Genomic DNA, 19,416 nt, shown 5'->3' with positions numbered 1-19,416 from the left:
ATGGATTTTTGTGCAGGAGTTAGCAGGACTGATTGATAAAGTATGAAAAGGCAAGTTTGCTATTGATGAGCTATAGGGTGGCAAGCCAAAATTTGAACTCCCTGATCAGTTTCCATGTAGCTGCTCTCCAGTCTTATGTTGCCCAGTCTGTACACAGATCCAGGATTGCCCCATTCCAGGTGCAGAATCTGGCTCTTGGAATTGTTAAATTTCATGTAGTTGGTAATTGTCCAGCCCTCTAATTTGTCAGTACCTCTCTGTAAGGTCTCGCTATGCCTGTGGGAGTCAACAGCTCCTCCTAATTTAGAATAATCTGTAAACTTCCTTAGTATGCATTTGAGTTTTGCCTCCAGATCATTTTTAAAAACATTAAAGAGATTTGGCACTAAAATGGAGCATTCTGGAACCCCATCAGGGACTGGCTGCCAGCCTGATGTAAACTCATTTACTATAGCAATGGTTTGAGCTCAGGCTAATTGTTAGCCCACTGTTTTACATATTCATCTAGTTATGCTGTTGGCCCAAAAGGATAATTGTGAGAAGCATTATTGAAAGCTTCATGGAATTTGAAAGGATGGTACCAGCTGGCTTTCCTTGGTCAGCTAGATGGGTAACCTTGTCATAAAAAGAAGTCATTAAACAGGAGTTTTTTTTCCTCATGTGCGTGCTGAATCTCCCAGGGAAGTGGACTCTTCAGGGGTTGGGATGGTCACTGCCTGGATGCTAACACTTGTCTCTACTGCAGGATTCCATACAACATCTTCATCAGCTGAATGAGGTCCATCTCCCCAAAATGTGTGGTGAAAATGTACGGAGGTATCTCCCACTGTCTGTTTGGAAGCATCTTCTGCGTGCCCAGTGTGCTCTGTCCTGGGGCACCAGTGTCCAGGGAGTTTCTGGGATGTCAGGTTCTCCACCCTGCCCTCAGTGTCTCTCAATTGGCAGTGTCTCTCCCTTTGTTTCTATGCAACCACAGCTGCAAGGGGGAATGTCTGGACCATTGAAAATGGTTACCTAGGCCATGCAAGGCTGTGTGAGGGGAAAAGAGTGAAAATTTATGACTGCAATTTGCAGTACTGCAGTCATCATCGGATGCTGTGCTGGGAAAATCTCTTGAGGAAAATGTCTCTTGGCAATGGGATGCTGCAGAGTTTTTCCTTTTCATCTCCCACGTATTGTTTGTTTCTTCCTTTTGGTAGCAGGTCATCATCTGCCACCAACAGTGAGCCCTGCAAATGCAGCTCTGTGTGAAAAGTCCTATTCCATCAGCCAATCTCATAGCTCCTCAGACTTGTGTGGATGGCTGTCTCCTGTGCCAGGTACTGGAAGAGGTTGAGTGGTCTGGCCGTTCGGCAGGTCAGGGACCATGCAATTTCCTTAGGCATTCTGTCATTGCCTAGGAGGAAATGGTGAGGCGTTTCTTCTCCAGGCTGCAACAGAGGTACCACAGGATATCCAGCTTCAGGGACAGTCCCTTCTTGCTCCAGGCTAAGCAGAGTAATCAGGTGGTGAATTACAGCCATTTTCAAGGCTTGTGGGAAAAATCTCTGGTCGCCAGTAGATGGGTGCAGGTCTACAGACATTTGAGATGGGAGCTGTGGTGCTGGGTGTGCCTGGCTTTGTGTCCAACAAACTGCATCTCTGCTGAAGCAAAGCTTTCTGGCCACACTATGCTGCTGGTGAATCCGACTATGACAGACTCCATGCTCAGGGAAGGTGTCTGAGTCATTGACCCACACCCCAAGCATTATCTCAATGGATAGTACACTAGTAGAGGTACGGGTCATCCTGCTGCTGTAGGAGAGGGCAACACAGTCAGTCAGCAGTGATGTGACTGAAGGAGAACATCACAGGCTTCTTTCACCAAGATTTGGAACCAAGAGATGCTTTCCTCAGTGTTCAGGTAGGAGCTCTTGCAGGAGGTGTCAGGGAGGCTGGGCTTGTGTTTTCCTCCCAGATTGTCATGTATGTGGTGGAGAAAGCCGAGTGTGCCTGCCAGCAGCCTTCCCCTCACACAGGTTGACTCCAGTGCCACGCATAGGAAGGACTTCCTCACCAGTGTGTCCAAATATGTCACCCAGATCTTGGTGGAAGGTGTGCCTGCAGGGAGGCCTTGGGCATGAGCAGGCAGCAGAGGGTATTGTCTTCTCGGGCAGTCTGATCTTCTGGGATGCAAGCCACTGACAACCAACTGCATCCATGGCTTGAAGGTGTTTCTTGGCAGGTCCCAAGAAAACTAACCGATAGTTCCTCCATAATCTCACACTTGTCAGCCATGTATGGCACTGGGCACTGAAGGTGATCTGCAGAAATTATGCCCGGATCCCACGCGCTGAGTCACTGTTTTCACAGAATCACAGAATGGCCAGTGTTAGAAGGGACCTCATGAATCTCCAACCCCCCTGCCACAGGCAGGGCCACCAACCTCCACATTTAATACTAGACCAGGCTGCCCAGGGCCCCATCCAATCTAGCCTTGAACACCTCCAGAGACAGGTCATCCACAACCTCTCTGGGCAGCCTGTTCCAGCACCTTACTTCTCTCTCTGTAAAGAATTTCCCCCTGACATCCAACCTAAATCTTCCCACCCTCAACTTAATACAATTTCCCCTTGTCTTGCAGTTATCAACCCTTTCAAAAAGTTGATTCCCCTCCTGTTTGTAGGCTCCCTTTAGGTACTGAAAGGCTGCAATGAGGTCACTCTGCAGCCTTCTCTTCTCCAGACTGAACAAGCCCAGCTCCCTCAGCCTGTCTTCGTAGGGGAGGTGCTCCAGTCCCCTGATCATCTTTGTGGCCCTCCACTGGACCCTCTCCAAAAGTTCCCTGCCTTTCTTGTACTGGGGGCTCCAGACCTGGACACAGTACTCCAGATGGGGTCTCACAAGAGCAGAAGGGGACAATCACCTCCCTGTTCCTGCTGGCCACCCCTCTTCTGATGCAGCCCAGGATACCATTTGCCTTCCAAGCTGCAAGGGCACATCCTCGTCCTATTCTTTGCTTGTGGAGTTGCCCTGCTTGCTGCTGCTCTGTGGTTCACAGTTCCTTTTCCTAAGCCGCTGGCGGAGACCAAAGAGCACTACAATGAGCCCAGCAAAGGCCCACAACTGCTACTGTTACAGGGCAGCAAGCAGTAGGGCACCTCTTGCCAATGCACTTTTCTCCTGACTCACTTGTTCAATCTCATGCAGGACCTGAGCCATGTCTTGTCTCAGCTGCTCTGCACACTGCTGCATGCACTTGTGTGTCTGTGTCTACATGGTCAGCCTTCAGCTGTGGCTTCTGGGTGATGCCCAGCACAGAGAGGGCAAGGAAGATCATCTGAGTCATGGCCTGCAGAAGATGAATGCTGCACTCACCAATGGCTCAGCTGCATGCAGGGGAGCTGCCTGCTGGTGGCCCTCCTGAAGAGATGACACAAACTGGCTTCCCTCAGTGTAGGTAATTTTTCTCTTGAAAATAAAAAAAGCCTTTTTTTTTTTCTTGATAAATAGAAATTTTCTTTCATCTTAATGGGATCTACACTTATTTACCCTGACCTCGTATTTCTTAAGCTGAAGCCCAGAATTTCTTTTCTTTTCTGCAAAACTAATGTTCTGTTGAGTCAGTTTGCTATATCTGCTCACATTTGTGCTTGTCTGATCTAAAGACTCATGTAGAGCCTTTAAAAACTTTCAAAGGTTTTCTTAGGAAAAATAGTAGATTAACAAAATACTAGCTGTATTGTTGCTTTAAAAATCATTACAAATCTGAGAAATTGTCACTGCGATGTGTTGACACTGGCCAGAAACTAAGCACCCACCCAGATTGCTTGCTTACTCAACATGGGGATGGCGTCAGAAAAGCAAAGAAAGAAAACTTGTGGGTCAAGATAAAGATGGTTTTATAAGTGAAACAAAGCTACATGCTCAGTTAAAGGGAAATAAAGAATTTATTCATTGTTTCCAATCAGAATGCAGATGCTTATTCATTTATTGGCAAGTATGCACAGTGGTTGCTTGGAAAGGCAAATGCTGTAACTGCAAACATCCTCCTTTCCTCCTTCATTCTCTGAGCTTTTATGATAGATCATTATGTTATGTGACATGGAATACCATTTGGGTTTCCCCTTTTATCTTTTTGTGCACCCCCTGCCTACTTGCTGGGGGTCAAAGTAGGAAAAAGAGAAATAGAGACAAGAGAAAGGGAAGACCTTATTGCTCTCTACAGCTTCAAAAGACGTTGTGAAGAGGGGCTACACCTCTTCTCCCACAGAACATCAATAGAAAAGAGCTAATAGCCTCAAGTTGCACCAGGGAAAATTCGGGTTGGGTGTTAGGAAGAACATCTCTGAAAGAATGATAAGGCATTGGAACAGATGCCCAGGGAGGTGGTGGAGTCACTATCCCTGGAAATTTTCAAGAAATGTGTAGATGTGGTGCTTAGTGATGTGGCTTAGTGGGCATGGTGCTGATGGGTTGATGGTTGAGATATCAGGCATGTCCAACCTGCTGCCACTGGGCTGCGTGTGGCCCAGCATGTCTTTCAGTGCCACCCACATACTACCTCCTGTGAGTCTTCTCAAGGAGTGTCCCCAGGTACTCACTCATGGCTCAACAAGTGCTGTTAACACTGCCGACTGAAAACAGGGCACAGGATGGCAGTGTTGGGCATTGCTGACTCAAGTGGTGGCAAATAATTATATGCATTTTGATACACTGGCTGAAGATTGTGCTCTGAACAGTGAAGAGTACTCAGCTGTGCTTTTTGTTTTCATAAAGAGGTTTGATAATATGTTTTAGGATTGCAAAAAAACATCAATTTCAGTTTGCGACACAATTTTCAGTTTGTGTGAATACATTACCTGCATATTTTCAAATGAATTGTATAAGGTTGCAATCAGATATTCAATTCAAAAATCTGATTATGTCTGTTTACCAGACTCTCATAAGACCTCTCCTACCAGAGAAAAATATCCTTCAATTCACAATCTTGCCTTATTCATGTCCTCACATTTTGGCAGTATGCAAATTTGTGAACAGTTTTGAGGGATGAAGTACAGGAAGAGTAAAATTTTGTCAAAAGTCTTTGGTGAACACGTTGAGAGCACACTGAGAATTGCAACCGCTGCCATTGAACAAGGCTGATGGATTAGTTTCACGAAAATAAGGTCATGTATCACACTAGTTTTATGTTTTTGTTTTTCTTTTTTTTAATATCTACTCCAAAAGTATTGCCTCCTATTTTATTATGTTGGCCCACAATATCAGAGGTGAATGTTGCTGGTATGGAAGTAGAGGTTGAACCTTCCCAACAACATTCCATTACATTTTGTTCTTGTGTGACGGATGGCAGAAGATGGGCAGACAGACAAAATGCTGCCTGATATAAAAGTGCAGATGAAGCAAAGGTGTGTCATAGAATTCTTCCATGCAGAAAAAGTGGTGTATACTGACATTCACTGATGCTTGCTGAACATTTATGGACACCACACAGTATGGTCAGCAAAGGCAGTGGATGATGCTTTGCAGCCATGGCAGCAGTGGGTCACCACCACTGATGCAGATTTTTATGAATATGACATGCAGGCTCTTGCTTGTTGCTGGTGAAAATACAGAACTAGTGGTGGAGACTATGTTGAAAAATAGTATTTTGTAACTGAGAATTTGCTCTATCAAACAGTGTTATTGTGCTCTGTAGTTGTAGTTTCCAAGGAAATAAATGGGAGGCATTACCTTAGGAACAACTTACATATATGCGTCTCAAGACAATTCCTCCTTAGTCACTGTGGCCCAGGCAAGCCAAAAAGTTGGTCCTCCATGGGGCTAGGTGATCTTAGTAGTCTTTTACAACCTTCATGATTCTGTGAATAACATTTTTGTGTTTTCAACACTGTTTCAGTCACAATTCCAGAACACTACACCATACAGGCTACCAGAATAAATTCAACTCTATTTCAGAAAGGTCTAGAGCAGTCTAATGAAGGCTTGTTTTCTGGTTATGCTTTTCTAGTAGTTTTTGACATACACAGGAATGATGTCTTATTCAATTGTTCTTCCTGCTTACACTGTCACAGTCAGTATCCGTTGCTTCTGATGAAGTCATGTCTCTGCTGCCAGCACAAAACCTTTACTTTGTACAGGGCTATTTTAACCTTAAGAATTGGTTGACTACCAAATCAAATGTCCAGGCATTTGATTCTGGACTGCTCACTCTGCCTCAGTATTTTGAGATTCTGTAATGATGATGGGGGTAAGAAAGTGTGCAGGTCTTCCCTTGGTTATATTCTATAGCACATGTGGACAACATGAGCAGCTGAAATAGATTTTCCCCAAGATGCATCACACCTGGTCTAAAGAGAGACACCATTGTTCATTTGAGATCCATAGCCCTTTTGTTTAATCTGCAGTAAGGTCAGCTGATGTATCTCTACAACAGTCCAGTTATTGCCCTTCTGGCTCAAATCTGAAGAACAGATTTAGATTCAGTAATCTTATTTTCCTAGCAGTAACTAGGAGCTAAAACCACAGATGACTCTCCTGACCTTTGCAGCATCCCAGATTAGGTATCAAAGTCTAAATCCTAAGTTCCATTTTAGTCTTGAATGTCCTTTTTCGTACTAGCTCATCATACTTTGTACATGTGTAATGACCTGAGAAACAGCTGCAGCAGCATCAGCATTTTTCTCTGAGATGTAACTGTGTCCTTGAATCTACAACTAAATGTGAAAAAACAACATTTATATTAATACTAATGAAACACAGTGGTTTCTGCAGTATTTTGTGGGAAGTTTTTGTTGTTGTTTTGTTTTCTTTTCCCAAGAAAGGAGGATTTTCAGTTTTCAGATATACTGTGGAAGAGAGATCAAGCTTCACATAACAGGAAATAGCATGTCCAAATTCTTCTGGCACTATACTGTTTCACAGCTTCCCTATGTAACTTGCTGTAAAGCAGGTGTTCATTGAAGTAAATGACAGCAGTATAAATACCTGAGTGATTTCACTGATAGTCACTCTGAGTTTTGATGACCATTTTCTATAGATATGATACTGAGATCCTCTGGCTCTGCTGTGTGCTGAATCTTCAGTTCTGAATAGTTCTTAATGAATTTTTTATGTCAGGCAGTGTGACACATCAAAGTAACTGTGAGTGATTTCCACTCATTTGTAATAAGAAAAGGAGAGACAGTATAGATCAAGTTGGTAGGACCAGCAGTTTGTGTTCTGCACAATGCACATAACTGTGGAAATGAATTTCAAATTAAGTTCAATGACTCCATAAACCAATAAAATGGTATGCAGCATCAGCAAGAATAATTTCTGCTGAGTAGATTGCGAAGAAAATATTGGAGATTCTAGAAGCATTTATTTTAAAATACACCAAGAACAAAATACACACAGGCTCATGCTGCCTGTGTGACACCCTACAGTTTGTGCAGAAAGTAAAGAGCTTCTGCTATTCAGCTACATTGAATCAGTAAGGCAAAGAAAATATTGAGAAGTTATAATTGCTTATCTTGACAGTTTCCATTTATATATTAATTTGTAGTATTTAATATTTTTCTTCTTGAGAGGTAACAATCTAGCAGACTGTATTTAAAGTGCACAATTTCTGCAGGAGTGCAGTCAAGATGTATGGTATACACATCATCTCCTAACTGTGCCTACCCAGGGGTACACAAATCATTTGCATATGAAATCCTTGTTTTCAGTGCTGGTGTGTAAGAATATACACAATGAGACTTGTCATATTTCTTCATGGGACTTAAGTTTCCTGAATTACTTGGCCATTTAAAATTCTGGTGCTTTATCTGATTATATCATCATTAAATACAATCACAATAACAATTGCTACTGAAACATTGCCTTCAATTAAACAGTCAGGTCCCAGTTCAAATGTTTATCTTTTAAAATTAACCTCCACTTCTACAGTGTAAGAAAGTGATTATTGCATAACATGAAGTATATGGTTGTACTATAGGTGTTAAGGTATTCATTCCTTTTAATTATAAAGGAGGATGCGTTTTAAGTGAGAAAGAAAACTGAGTCATCAATGTAATATTTCACTGATTTAAAAAATATGTATGTATATAATGTAGGTATGTTATTTCAAGAACAATAGCTTTCTCCAAAAATTTTGAATGTAGTCAAGACTTTAATTACTTGTGGACAGTCATTAAATGCTCTATAATAAATTAGTTTTCTTTTACCACAGAAACACATCAGTATACCGTATCTGCAGAAGCACTGTATGTTTGAGGAAAATGGGGAAGCCTCTGGAGGGATTCAGCTCTGAAAAGTAAGAAAGGTTAAAGACTTCCAATCGCTGGTTTTCATATAGAGATATCCTAGGAAAGGTTGGTGGTGTTACATGGTATTGTATCTCCTAAATCTAGCAGACAGAATCTTAAATGTTGTGGGACTCTGAAGTTGCTGGATACACATCTGTAATCATTGGTCATCTAGAATGATTTAGTGGGCTTCTTGGCCAGTGATTCTGAATCCTGCTGTGGCAGCACCTGTTCTCTCATGTTGAACAAATTTTGCAGCCATGTCTTAGGGAAATGGTGATGAGGACAACTCTGTCTTTGCTGCCTGTGCCTGCTCCAGATTTTCCCGTCTGATCTACACCAGCACCTTAATCTTTGCACATCCTTGCAGATCTCTTTCTAACTTTTAGTTAAAAACCATTAGCTCTTGTCTTATTGCTACACTTTCTGATGAAGAGCCCTTCCCCATCTTTCTTGTAGGCCCCCTTTAAGTTCTTTAATCGCTGTAAGGTTTCCCTGGAGCCTTCTCTAGGCTAAGTTAACCAAGTTGTCTCAATCTGTTGGAGAACTTCTCCAGCTCTCTGAACATCTTTGTGGTCCTGCTTTGGACTCACTCTGACAAGTCTATGACTTTCATATGTTGCAGGCCCTAGAGCTGAAAACTGTACTGCAGATAGGGTCTTAACAACAGTAGGAGATATAGTTAGCATTCTTGGCTGCAAGCACATACAAGCTTGCATAAAGCTTTTTATCCACTGGTGTCCCCTTGTCTTTCTCCATAGGGCTACACTCTCCACTCTGTACGCAATTTTGGGACTGCACTAACCCAGGTGCATGACCTTGCACTTGCTCTTGTTGAACCACGTTTTTCACACATGCCCACTTCTCACTTCTCAAGATTGTCATGGTCCTGAATGGCATCCCTTTTCTCCATTATGTTGATCGTACCATTCAACTTGATGTCATATATAGACATACATTGCTGATGGTGCACTCAATCCCACTGCCCCGTCACCGACAAAGGTGTTGAATAGGATGTTAAATAGTGCTTGTCTCTGACCAACTTGTAAGAAATGTCACACATCACTGTTCTTTACCTGGACATTAAATTCTTAATTTTTTCGACCTGTCCAGTACTTAAAAACAAACAAACAAGCAGAAAAAAACAGCTGGCCCTAGTATTTTCTATTTAACAGCTGTATTTGGTATTTAGCAAGCTGTTTAGCAAGTGTTTAACAGACTAAGGGAAAAAAATGAGCAGACAGGTCAGTTCAAGAATGATTCTTCTCTTGACAAATAAATTGCTTAGTCTTCTTGCCCAGAAGGGAAAGATGAGGCATTAGGCAGCAAAGCCTGAGCTTCCCAGATGAGGAAGAAGGGTGTAAAGCAGATGATCAGAGCCTAAGGGGAAGGCAGCTATGGCAGAGTGATCAGCATGGCCAGAGGTACCTAAGCAGGACCTCCTTCAGCACAGTATTGCTGTCTTTATACTGTGAAAACAAGCGGCAATAACAGAGGTTAGTCTAATTCTATCTGATATGATTAATTCTAGTTATTCCACCTGATAGTCATTGGTTTTAGATATTTCATTACAACTACGTAGCTATTAGATGGCTCAGTTCCTGCAACTAGTGACTAACTTGATAATCAGATCAAAAAAGGCTTCTTTGCCTATAGCCTTTATTCTCTGCAAGTGCTTTTGGGGACTGCTTACTAAGGTTAAACACATCTTAGGCAATTAAGGTTCTCTCTCATCACGAGAATGGTCCTTTAGGCCCACATCTGAGCAGGGCACTGTCTTGCTCCAATTTTCAGAGCGAGAGGAGGTTATTTGATATATTTATATCCAACATGACATTAATAAACAATGGTTCAAATGTTAGTCTGACCAGCTTATTACAAATCCTAATCAATCAGGATTGATTGAAATGAGGACGGGAAGGCCGGCGATTATTATGAATTAGGGTGAAGCATCCTGTTGCTTGCTGTTCCAATGGTCCGAGGCCTGTACAGGAGCAAAAGTCAGGGGATAGCAGCAGCAGAGTGGCTGTCCTTAGGCAACAAGCAGGCACAGTGATAGTGAGTCCAGGGCAAAGAGGCAGGTCTCAGGTAGCAAGTCCAGAAGAGTCCATCAGCTGGCAGGTATAACATCATGAGGCATCTGATGTCAGACACAACCGTCTTGGTTGTACGTCCCATTTTTTTTTATCCTCTTCTGCCATTGTGGCATTCCTGGGCACTTTGGTGAGTCATGTGCAGGCATTCCTGGGCACTTAGGTAAGAGTCATGTGCAGCACCCCCGAGCATGCAGGTATTGCTGTCCCACTGGAGCCCATGCAAAAGACTGCTTCCTGGCCATTAAGCTGCTACTCATCTCTCTCTCCTTTCCCCTAACCTGCAAATCTTAGGACAAAACATTTGTCAAACTTTGACCAGGACTTGCCTGGACTTGTCCATCTGTGTTCCTTAGCAAGACTTGAGGCAAAGATGCAAAAAGAATAATCTCTTACTGGCGCCCTGTGTGAGAATCTGTCTAAGACTACCAAGTATGTTAGTTCTCCCAGAGAATCATCTCCTTTTAGCATTTCTTAAAAATAAGACTTTCCAGTTTTCCTGCTTCTCAAGAGCAAAGAGTTGAATAATTTTGACATACTGAAATATTGAAAGTATTAATGCAAAGAGTATGTAAGTGTACCTGTGAAAAATGAATATAGATCCACCTACACATTTCTGTGTATACAATGTCTGTATGTATAATTATGTATACAGAACTATCTATGTAAAAATAACTGCTTCCTCAGGCTAGTGGAAATGGTAGTAATTTTTGTATTACAAACCATGGAAAATTATGAATGCTGTGGTTTTCCACAGCGGTTGGCTCATTCCTCCCACAGTGGGATGGGGGAGAAAATTGGAAAGTTTAAGTACTCATGAACTAAGATACAGATAATTTAATAAATAAGAAACAGTAACAACAATAAAAATATAAACACAACATACAAAACAAGTGTCAGCCAGTCCCCAGCCAACTATCCTTATTTTAATTGCTAAGCGTGATGCCATTTTATATGATACATCAATTTTGTCAGCCAATCTCAGCTGACCTTGTGTCTCTTCTCAGCCCCCAGTGCTCCTGGAGCAGCATGAAGAACAGAAGTCTTTGTCTCTTTGTAAGCACTGCTCTGCAACAGCTAAAACATCAGTGTGTTAGCAACAGTGTTTTCATACTAAATCCAAAACAGAGAAAAATGCTCAGCTACTAGGAAGAAAATTAACTCTATCCCAGCTAAAACCAGAACAGGATGATCTTGTAGTCTAAGCCAAAAGAGACAGAAGAGAAATACCATTGGCAGAAGCTAAATTTTAATTTGCTTATCACAAGTGAGATCTCGGCTGTAAAAAGGAAGAAGGATAAGTTTTCACATAAACTAATGAAATTAAAAAATGGCTTGGTCGAATATCAGCCACTAAATGTAAAGTTGAGTGTGGGAGATCTAAGGATGAGGCATTTTCAGATGATGAGCCCTAGCGGGTGATGAAGTCATTCAGCACCTTAAGTTCTTTCAGGTGTTTTAGCACTTTTCCTTCATGTAAAGCTTTCCTGATGAAATGGACATGGCTGCTTGTCAGGTATTGTCTCTAAAATAAAAAAAAAAAAAGTAAAGATGCAAGTGAATTTCTGTCTTAAATATAAATTTCTGTTGAACACTAAGTTCAGTTAGGTTCTCATTGACCGTGTACACAGGCTGCAAGGTACACAAGTAGCATGGGGACAGGTAACAACAGAAGCCATACAGTACATGGTGAGATAGCTGCAGTTTGGATTTCGACTTTACTTTTACCTTTTTTTTTTTTTTTTTTTTTTTTAATCCAGATTTTAGATCTCCAGAGGAATATGAAGGTTAGAAAAGAAAAATAAGCTGTTATCCTTCGGTCTCTTTTCATGAGTAGAGGGAGCTAAGGTCTTTTACCATCCTCCTGGTTCTTCTATGTATAAAGAAAGCCTGCCAGTGTGCCAAATAACTGGCGGGGAACAGAGCTTAAATACAAAAACTGTGGTAAAATTTGAGAAGTCTACATAAAATCTGATAACAAACCTCTTATAAGAAGTGTTTTTATTAGTAGTGAATTGCTATCACAGCTATGCTATTTCAACTATGTTATTGGATTAAAGATTGTATGATGAAACCTGTGTTCTCATACACATGGCTATAGAGGTCAAATATTAACCAGCAATTTCAAAGAAAACTGGGAGGTTAGTATGTGAAATCATGATGTAAAGTATCTGACTATCAGAAAATGGAAGGACCACAACCATACTTTCAGGAAGCATATCTTGAAGAATTTTTGATAAATGTCCAAAATTTACTTCAAATATTCAAATATATTTGAACAGATTTCTAACTAAAAAGCTATTTTTTTGTTTTCCATTGATTTATGAGTAGAATGGACTTGTTTTTGATACCACTTTGCTGACTTCTTTTCTGTTCCCTGTCCACAAAATGAGTTCAGAATTTCAGACTCCGATTTATGCAGCCTCCCATCTCACACCTCCCTGCACTGGATCTGGCACTAAATCGTGAAGTGTTTATTAATTTTGTTGCTTAATATGAAAACTTGCAACATTAGAACTTCTCTGCCTGAGACCATACAAACACATCACTACAGGGTAAGAAGTTACTGTGTGCTGGCAGATCCACAATAAATATCTATTTGAGCGCTCTTAGCCTGTGGCAAATGCAACTTAATTCAAGTTAGCATGAAACAAGGCTAAGCAAACTCAATTTATTTTGCTCTTGCCATGGGCTAAAAGAATTCACAGTAGACAGTTGCTGTAGATCAGCTTCTGAGTTTGTGAATGAGTCTTTTGTCCGTATGAAATCGGAGAACAACGAGAATAAAATTCTATAATTGTGGTATTGCATAACATCAGTACTAGAGATTTGGAGAGGCATTGTTTGAGGTGGGTATTGTTCACATTTTAAACTGGAGGAGTCAGAATTTTCCCAAGTAGCTGTTGTATGGCCAAGCAAACATAAAACAAACAAACAAACAAACAAACAAGACGGTACTTCTTAAATAAAATTGTAGATTTATAAATATAAATTTATAAATATAGTGAATAGGACTGCATAAAATACTAGCTCTCACTGGAAGTCTGACTCAGGCCATTCTATGATTCTATGAAGTCAGTGTAGATTTGCCAACAATATCACTGTGATTCTGTAGAATATTCTATGGAAGAAATTCTGCAATGTAAGGGTAGGCATTTTTGTGTGGAGCTAAAGTAAAATGAAAAAAAAAAAAGTATTTCTGGCTTCATCAAAGCTAATGGGTAATTTTTAAGGCTTTCAAGAGGAAAAGAATATCTCCATCAATTTTCTTCCCCCTGCCCCAGCCAAAGGATGCTAAAAAGCATTGTGCAGGAGTCACTGCAGAAAGTTTGACAACCATTGCCATTAGAGGGTGTCAGACTGTGAGTTAATAATGGTTCTTTTCACTCTTTACATCTACTAATCAATACAATTGTTACAGACTTTCTGAGCTGTATGTTATCTAAGTGATGGGTAGCATGACTTGGGCCATGTAACATGTCATGTTTGAAAAGCAGGGTCATGACATGTTTCTTTGCTGACTGCCACATGATTCTGCAGCCCAGTGCTTTCCTTCAGGATGGACTATAAGAATTACACTTCTGTTAGCCTTGCCAAGGGAATGTAATGAAACTAAAAAGATTTCATTTCTGTGGATGACACAGTCTTACTTTTCAAGCCAATCAGACTTGTGACTCTTCTGGTTGGGAAGATAGAATAGCATTATTAATCAAAATTACAAGATATAATAGAGTGCACAGGATATATCTGAGACCCATTTTTGTACAAGAAGGGCTGATCAGGAAGTACAAAGAAACACCTGCATTTCTTAGAGAACAGGCAGATGAAGGCCACTGGGGCAATTGCCTGCAGGACTGTGATGATGTTAGAAATGCTTGGGTGGATCCTTATTGAATATGTGGAAGACATGACTCAGTTATCATTACTATGAACATCGGAGGTAACTAGTGAGACTAAGATATATACCCTGGATATATATACCCTGATTCTTACATATTACCCAGAAAGTATGTTGTCTATATTCAAAGTCAAGAAATAAGAAAATGCGTTGGAAGGGTTCAGGACTTCCTTTTTTTGTAAAGTATCTGTAGTTATGTTTTTTTGTCCATGATTTAAAACACTGTGAGATTGCTAATAGGAACTCCCCAAACCTGTCACATCACTGTTTTGCTACTGAAGATTCTTTGGGATGCTAATTTTCTACTTGGTTTCTTACTACAGCTTGATTTCAGCTACTAACTACCTTCATAGATGTCAAAATCTACAGTATCAAAATCTTTGTCTTTGCAGCCTGTAACAAATTCCATATCGAAAGTGGGATCTGTTGTACAACACTTCCATTGTCTTTCAGCTTGTTGTCAACTCCTCGAATCTGTGCGTAACATGAGAGAGATTTCAGAAAACTGAGCACTTTGCACTTGTGCAGATTTATCCATGATACTTAAATACAGAGCAAATTTCCAAATTTACTAACAGAACAAGTACATGAAAGCCCTAGATGTCAGTCTCTGCTGCATTCATACTGTATATTGAGCAGTAGAAACTAAAGGCTTTAAATTCAAAAAATAAAAAGTTAATAAGATTTATGAGATAGAGATTAAGAATATGAAAGTTGCCTCTCACATTTTGCAAAGCTGGTAGTCAACTGTCTGTTGGGGTGCCATTACAATGATATGTGTAAATTATGCTTGGATCAAAAATGGTTCAACTTCTGCCAGCACAGAGTGGAGAAAGCTGCTTCAGCCTTGGAACTAGAGTAAACTTTTCATTGCTTTGCCTTTCAGTTTCCTTGTTTGTGCAAAGATACTATTACTTCCATTACAAAATCCTGAATATTTACAATGAAAGAGCAAAATTTTCATTGCAAAACATTGACCTACCTAAGAAAGAGAAGCCAACTGCTAGACTGTTGAGTAGCAGTAATCTGTTCTTTTTCTGCAGCTAATAAGTTCATCATTCAGAGTGTGAAAGCTTCAACAAGATGCATACTCCCTTTGTACTAGAACATCCATAAATGAAGGTTTAGGGTACTTTCCTCAATAAAATAGTTCTCTTCAAGCAAAGAGAAATGATGACAGAGATGCCTTACATCACTGTGTAAGTAGATCACCTATTTGTCATTTGAAATGAAGGACTGCTTGGGAACATAATGCTGTGACTGGGTTGAGGGGTTGGGAATGAAGGGAAGTGCCTTGTTGCAATTAAATTAGAAGCTAAGAAGAGGAACAAAGGAGAAAATTTCTCTATTTCAATTTTCTGTAAGAAACCAGGACGTTGTTGTCACTTTTTAAGGATTGCATTTTGCAATTTCCTTTTTATATGCCTACATAATTTAAAATAATCTCTAAAGGACTCTTACTGCAAGTTTCAAGTTAACTTTTAAAACAGTAAAATTGTTTGATGATCTGATGGGAAAAGGGTCTAAATCACATTATTTATTCTGATAGTTAGATGAAAGTCACTGATGAAACTAGGAGACCAAAAGGGATGAAATGCAACCTGATCTTGTGTGGTGTATTCTGGTGTGCCTGTTAGGCCAAATACGTAAAATGCAGTTGCTGCTCCTCTTGCTGGAGGAGCCAAAGTGAGTTATGGTAGTACTTGGACAGCCTAGTGCTGACCTAGAAAGAAAAATTGAATATTTTGAAGTAAAGGAGAAAGAACACATTAAACTGTGCTACAGACAAGCCTGAACTCTTAATAATAATAATAAAAATAATTTAAAAGGGCAAGGTTTATTTTAAACTTATGGCTTCACGAAGATTATGTATGACTAATACAAGTTAGTGGCATCTAGTGGCAAGCAATAGAAGTCACTCACTGCCATTACAAATGCTGTGTGCGAAGCAAATTGCTAACTGTGGCAAAATCTTTCTGCTTTGCTTAATGAGAGGGAAAAGGCAGCTGGACCTGAAATGACTGAAGTGCAAAAAGTAGACAGTCTTCATAACCTCTACTCAGAGCAGGTCAGAGGGTTTCTAGTTCAGAACAGGGTACGGATTGTGCTTAAGCCTTTAAGTGACACTATACCATTTACTTCAGTTTTGAAGAGGAAGGGAAAAAATGGTAGACAGACACAGTTTCAATTTTTATCCCATTCCTTCACATTCTCTGTTTTCATCATGTTAGATATACCCATTTTGTATCCTGGAATAACCATGGAACTAAAAGCAAAGTTCATTCATGTATGTATGTTTTCATGTATGTGTTATTTCAACAGTAAGCATAACATTTTCACTTCTTCTCTGAAGATGATCTGCCAGTGGCAAATTGCCACATCTGTGCTGATTTGCATAATTTTCTCCAATAATCCATATGATGCTGAAAATGAATTTTAAAATTCTGTGTTAGTATGAATTTTATCCATTTACTGCCTATAGAGATGATGAGGAGGGGAAGAGAGGTGGAAAGGGCAGGCTGTTTGTTAGCAAAGGACCTATGTAGAGATTACCTGTGTTACTATTGCTATTTCAACTAAAAAAAGATCAGTCATTTTTAATTCTGAATCTTGTTATAAACTTTTCCTAGAAGAAGTAGTTGAAACAAACTACATAGAGTAGTTACTGAACAGATATATACACAAAATTGTGCATATTATACCAGTGTATTCCATACCGTCACTGAGAAAACCTCTTCCTGAATAAGGTTTTAAGTCATAATATATAATTTACTGTAATCGGAAATCAGACATAACTATCACCCTGATACTAAGCTAATGAAGTTACAACATATAAATAAAAGTTATTCACCAGTGTTTAAATGTATGGAGAACTATCTGTCTCCAGTCTGGGAAATACTATGACCAAAGAGTAAGAAGAACAATAAATACTTTTGCTTTCTTTAAAAGAGGAGGCAACATTTGTATTTAATTCACAGTATCTTCACAGAAAAAAAATCTTAACTGTGAAGTGTCACAATGTATAAATACATGACAACAAAAAGAACAGTCAAGTTACAAAATGAGTTTATGTGCAAGTAATAATATTGTCATCTTTAGGGGCATTTTTCAAATGTAGAAGGGCTGCTCCAAAAGTAATGCCTCTCATTTTATTGTATTGGCCACAACGTCAGAGACAGATATTGATGGTATGGCAGTAGGGACTGTACCTTCCTACCAGTTGTGTGTTACTTTCTGTTGTTGTTTGACAGATGGCAGCAGAAGGGCCGTCTATCAGAATGGCATCTCACCTGATCTGGAAGTGCGGATGAAGCAAAGGTATGGAAATGAATTCCTTCATGCATTAAAAATGATGCCCATTGATATTCATTGACACCAGTGGCTAATGGTGGTGTTTTGTAGTTGAAAATTTCCTCTATCAAATAGTGTTATTTTGCTCATTGTATCTGTTGTTGTTTCCATGGAACAGGATACATTACTTGCGGAACTGCCTACATAGATCCATTGCTGCATTTCTTTTGTTTGTGTCTTAGTTTTGCTATTTGTTGGTAATCTAACAGACTGCATGAATTCAGATCAGCTTCAGCTGTAGGGGAAGAAAAGCAAGAGGAGCAGCAAGTATCTTGCAGAGATATTTGCGGAGAGAATATCAATATTCTTACAGAAACGGATTATCTAGTCACTGGAAAATACCGACATGATGCTGCTAACAAGGTTATTTCCTCAAGGCTAGTGTTAACATCAGAGGAATGCTGGGTGGTTAGAAAAAAAGAACTTATTTATTTATTTAGAACAATGGAATATTTGCAAGTAGGGAAAACCTCTTTGGAAAAGGGAAATTTGGAAGGAATCTAAACATCATCACTATAGAATTAAGCAAGAGCATCTGTGAGCTGTGGTTGAGAAAGTGGACTTGCACAGATGTTGAGAGCTAGTGACTGTTAGAAGGAGTTTTGCTTTGGAAAAGAGAATTACATCACTTTAGGAAGGAACTGATTTAGTTTAAGTAGCATCTAGCAAATATACTTAGATGGGAGTAACTTGGAAATATCGGTTGCAAACTGGCTTGTTATATTAAAACAGTTGGAAAGGATGACACCACCTAGAATGCGATTAAAGAATCACTGATGTATCAAGAGAGAAGTTGTCAAATCTGTATATATTCTTTAGGGAATGTATGCAGATATAATGTTTGCTTTATAAACTCGTCCAATAATAAGAAAAAATAGAAACAAGTGAATACAATCAAAACACACAGTTTTTATCTGAAGGGAATAACACTGCATAACTAGACTTTATGAAACTGAGAATAGCTTAATTAACTTAGAATTTAAAACATTATAAAGCCTGTTCCACTGTTAACAACCAAAGTTAGCAACAAAATGAGAACATAATGAAATTGATAATTCATACTTCAGCTGGCACAACACCGTAGGTTCATGAAAAGAAACAGGAATTGCTTTAGTGGAGATACAAGATCGGCTGATGTCAATAAAGATATGCCAATCCCACATGGAAACACTGAATTTTAGTTTTGCCTTATTAAAAAATCTAGAGCTGATTCTATATTTGGCCATAATCATCTCAAGTACGTGTTGAAAATCATTAGGATTTTAATTTGCGTTGAGAATGTCCTTTAAAAGTGAATTGGATTTTGCTTCTACATCACTGAGGATAAGGAATAAGCTGAAGTTCGCAATGCCGTCTTTAAACCTGTTTTTAAAAGTTAGACCAGTTATATCCTCAGGGTACTCTACCCCTGATCTGGAAGTGTTGGATGGGAAGCAGAATAAACCCCCCACAATTCAGGTGGAAACAGTCAAGAGACCTACTACTCCACCTGCTGCAAATCCATGGGACCTTAATAGAATCCACGCAAGGGTGCTGAGAGAGCTGGAAGAGGTGATAGCCAAGCCGCTTTCCATCATCTATCATGTAGGCAATTTTTTAAGATGTTTTAGTAAATATAACTTTTAGTTGTTCTCCTGTTACCCTCCCTGACTCCCAAGTGAATGGCAATATAAGGATGTATACTGCCATAATCCACAATATGGGTTCATTTTTAGATACAGCTGAAGCATCAAAAGGAGAGCTGTGAAGATGGTGAATGGTCTGGAGGACAAGATGTATGAGGAGCAGCTGAGCTCCCTTGGTTTGT

The 19,416-nt window shown here is 39.8% G+C and overlaps 1 protein-coding gene and 1 long non-coding RNA gene across 2 annotated transcripts in view; both read right to left on the bottom strand.

Annotated features, from left to right (window-relative positions):
• Nucleotides 1-658: 658 nt before the first annotated feature.
• Nucleotides 659-2,222, bottom strand: LOC146545524 (inositol 1,4,5-trisphosphate receptor-interacting protein-like). The gene is given in 3 exon segments (XM_085221690.1): nucleotides 659-1,411; nucleotides 1,414-1,488; nucleotides 1,852-2,222. Coding segments are annotated over 3 exon segments (567 nt in total). The 5' UTR covers nucleotides 2,198-2,222; the 3' UTR covers nucleotides 659-1,265.
• Nucleotides 2,223-8,111: 5,889 nt separating this feature from the next.
• Nucleotides 8,112-19,416, bottom strand: part of LOC146545523 (uncharacterized) — a 57,193-nt gene continuing 45,888 nt past the window's right edge. The window contains exon 2 of the long non-coding RNA XR_014887641.1: nucleotides 8,112-11,885. This is a non-coding gene — a long non-coding RNA (uncharacterized LOC146545523). The remainder of the gene's footprint in view (nucleotides 11,886-19,416) is intronic.

The sequence above is a fragment of the Meleagris gallopavo genome, chromosome 1 (assembly GCF_905368555.1).
Source record: "Meleagris gallopavo chromosome 1, MGAL_WU_HG_1.1, whole genome shotgun sequence".
NCBI lineage: Eukaryota > Metazoa > Chordata > Aves > Galliformes > Phasianidae > Meleagris > Meleagris gallopavo.
Note: the sequence above shows the minus strand (reverse complement) of the source record. Positions and strands in the feature narration are given on the sequence as shown.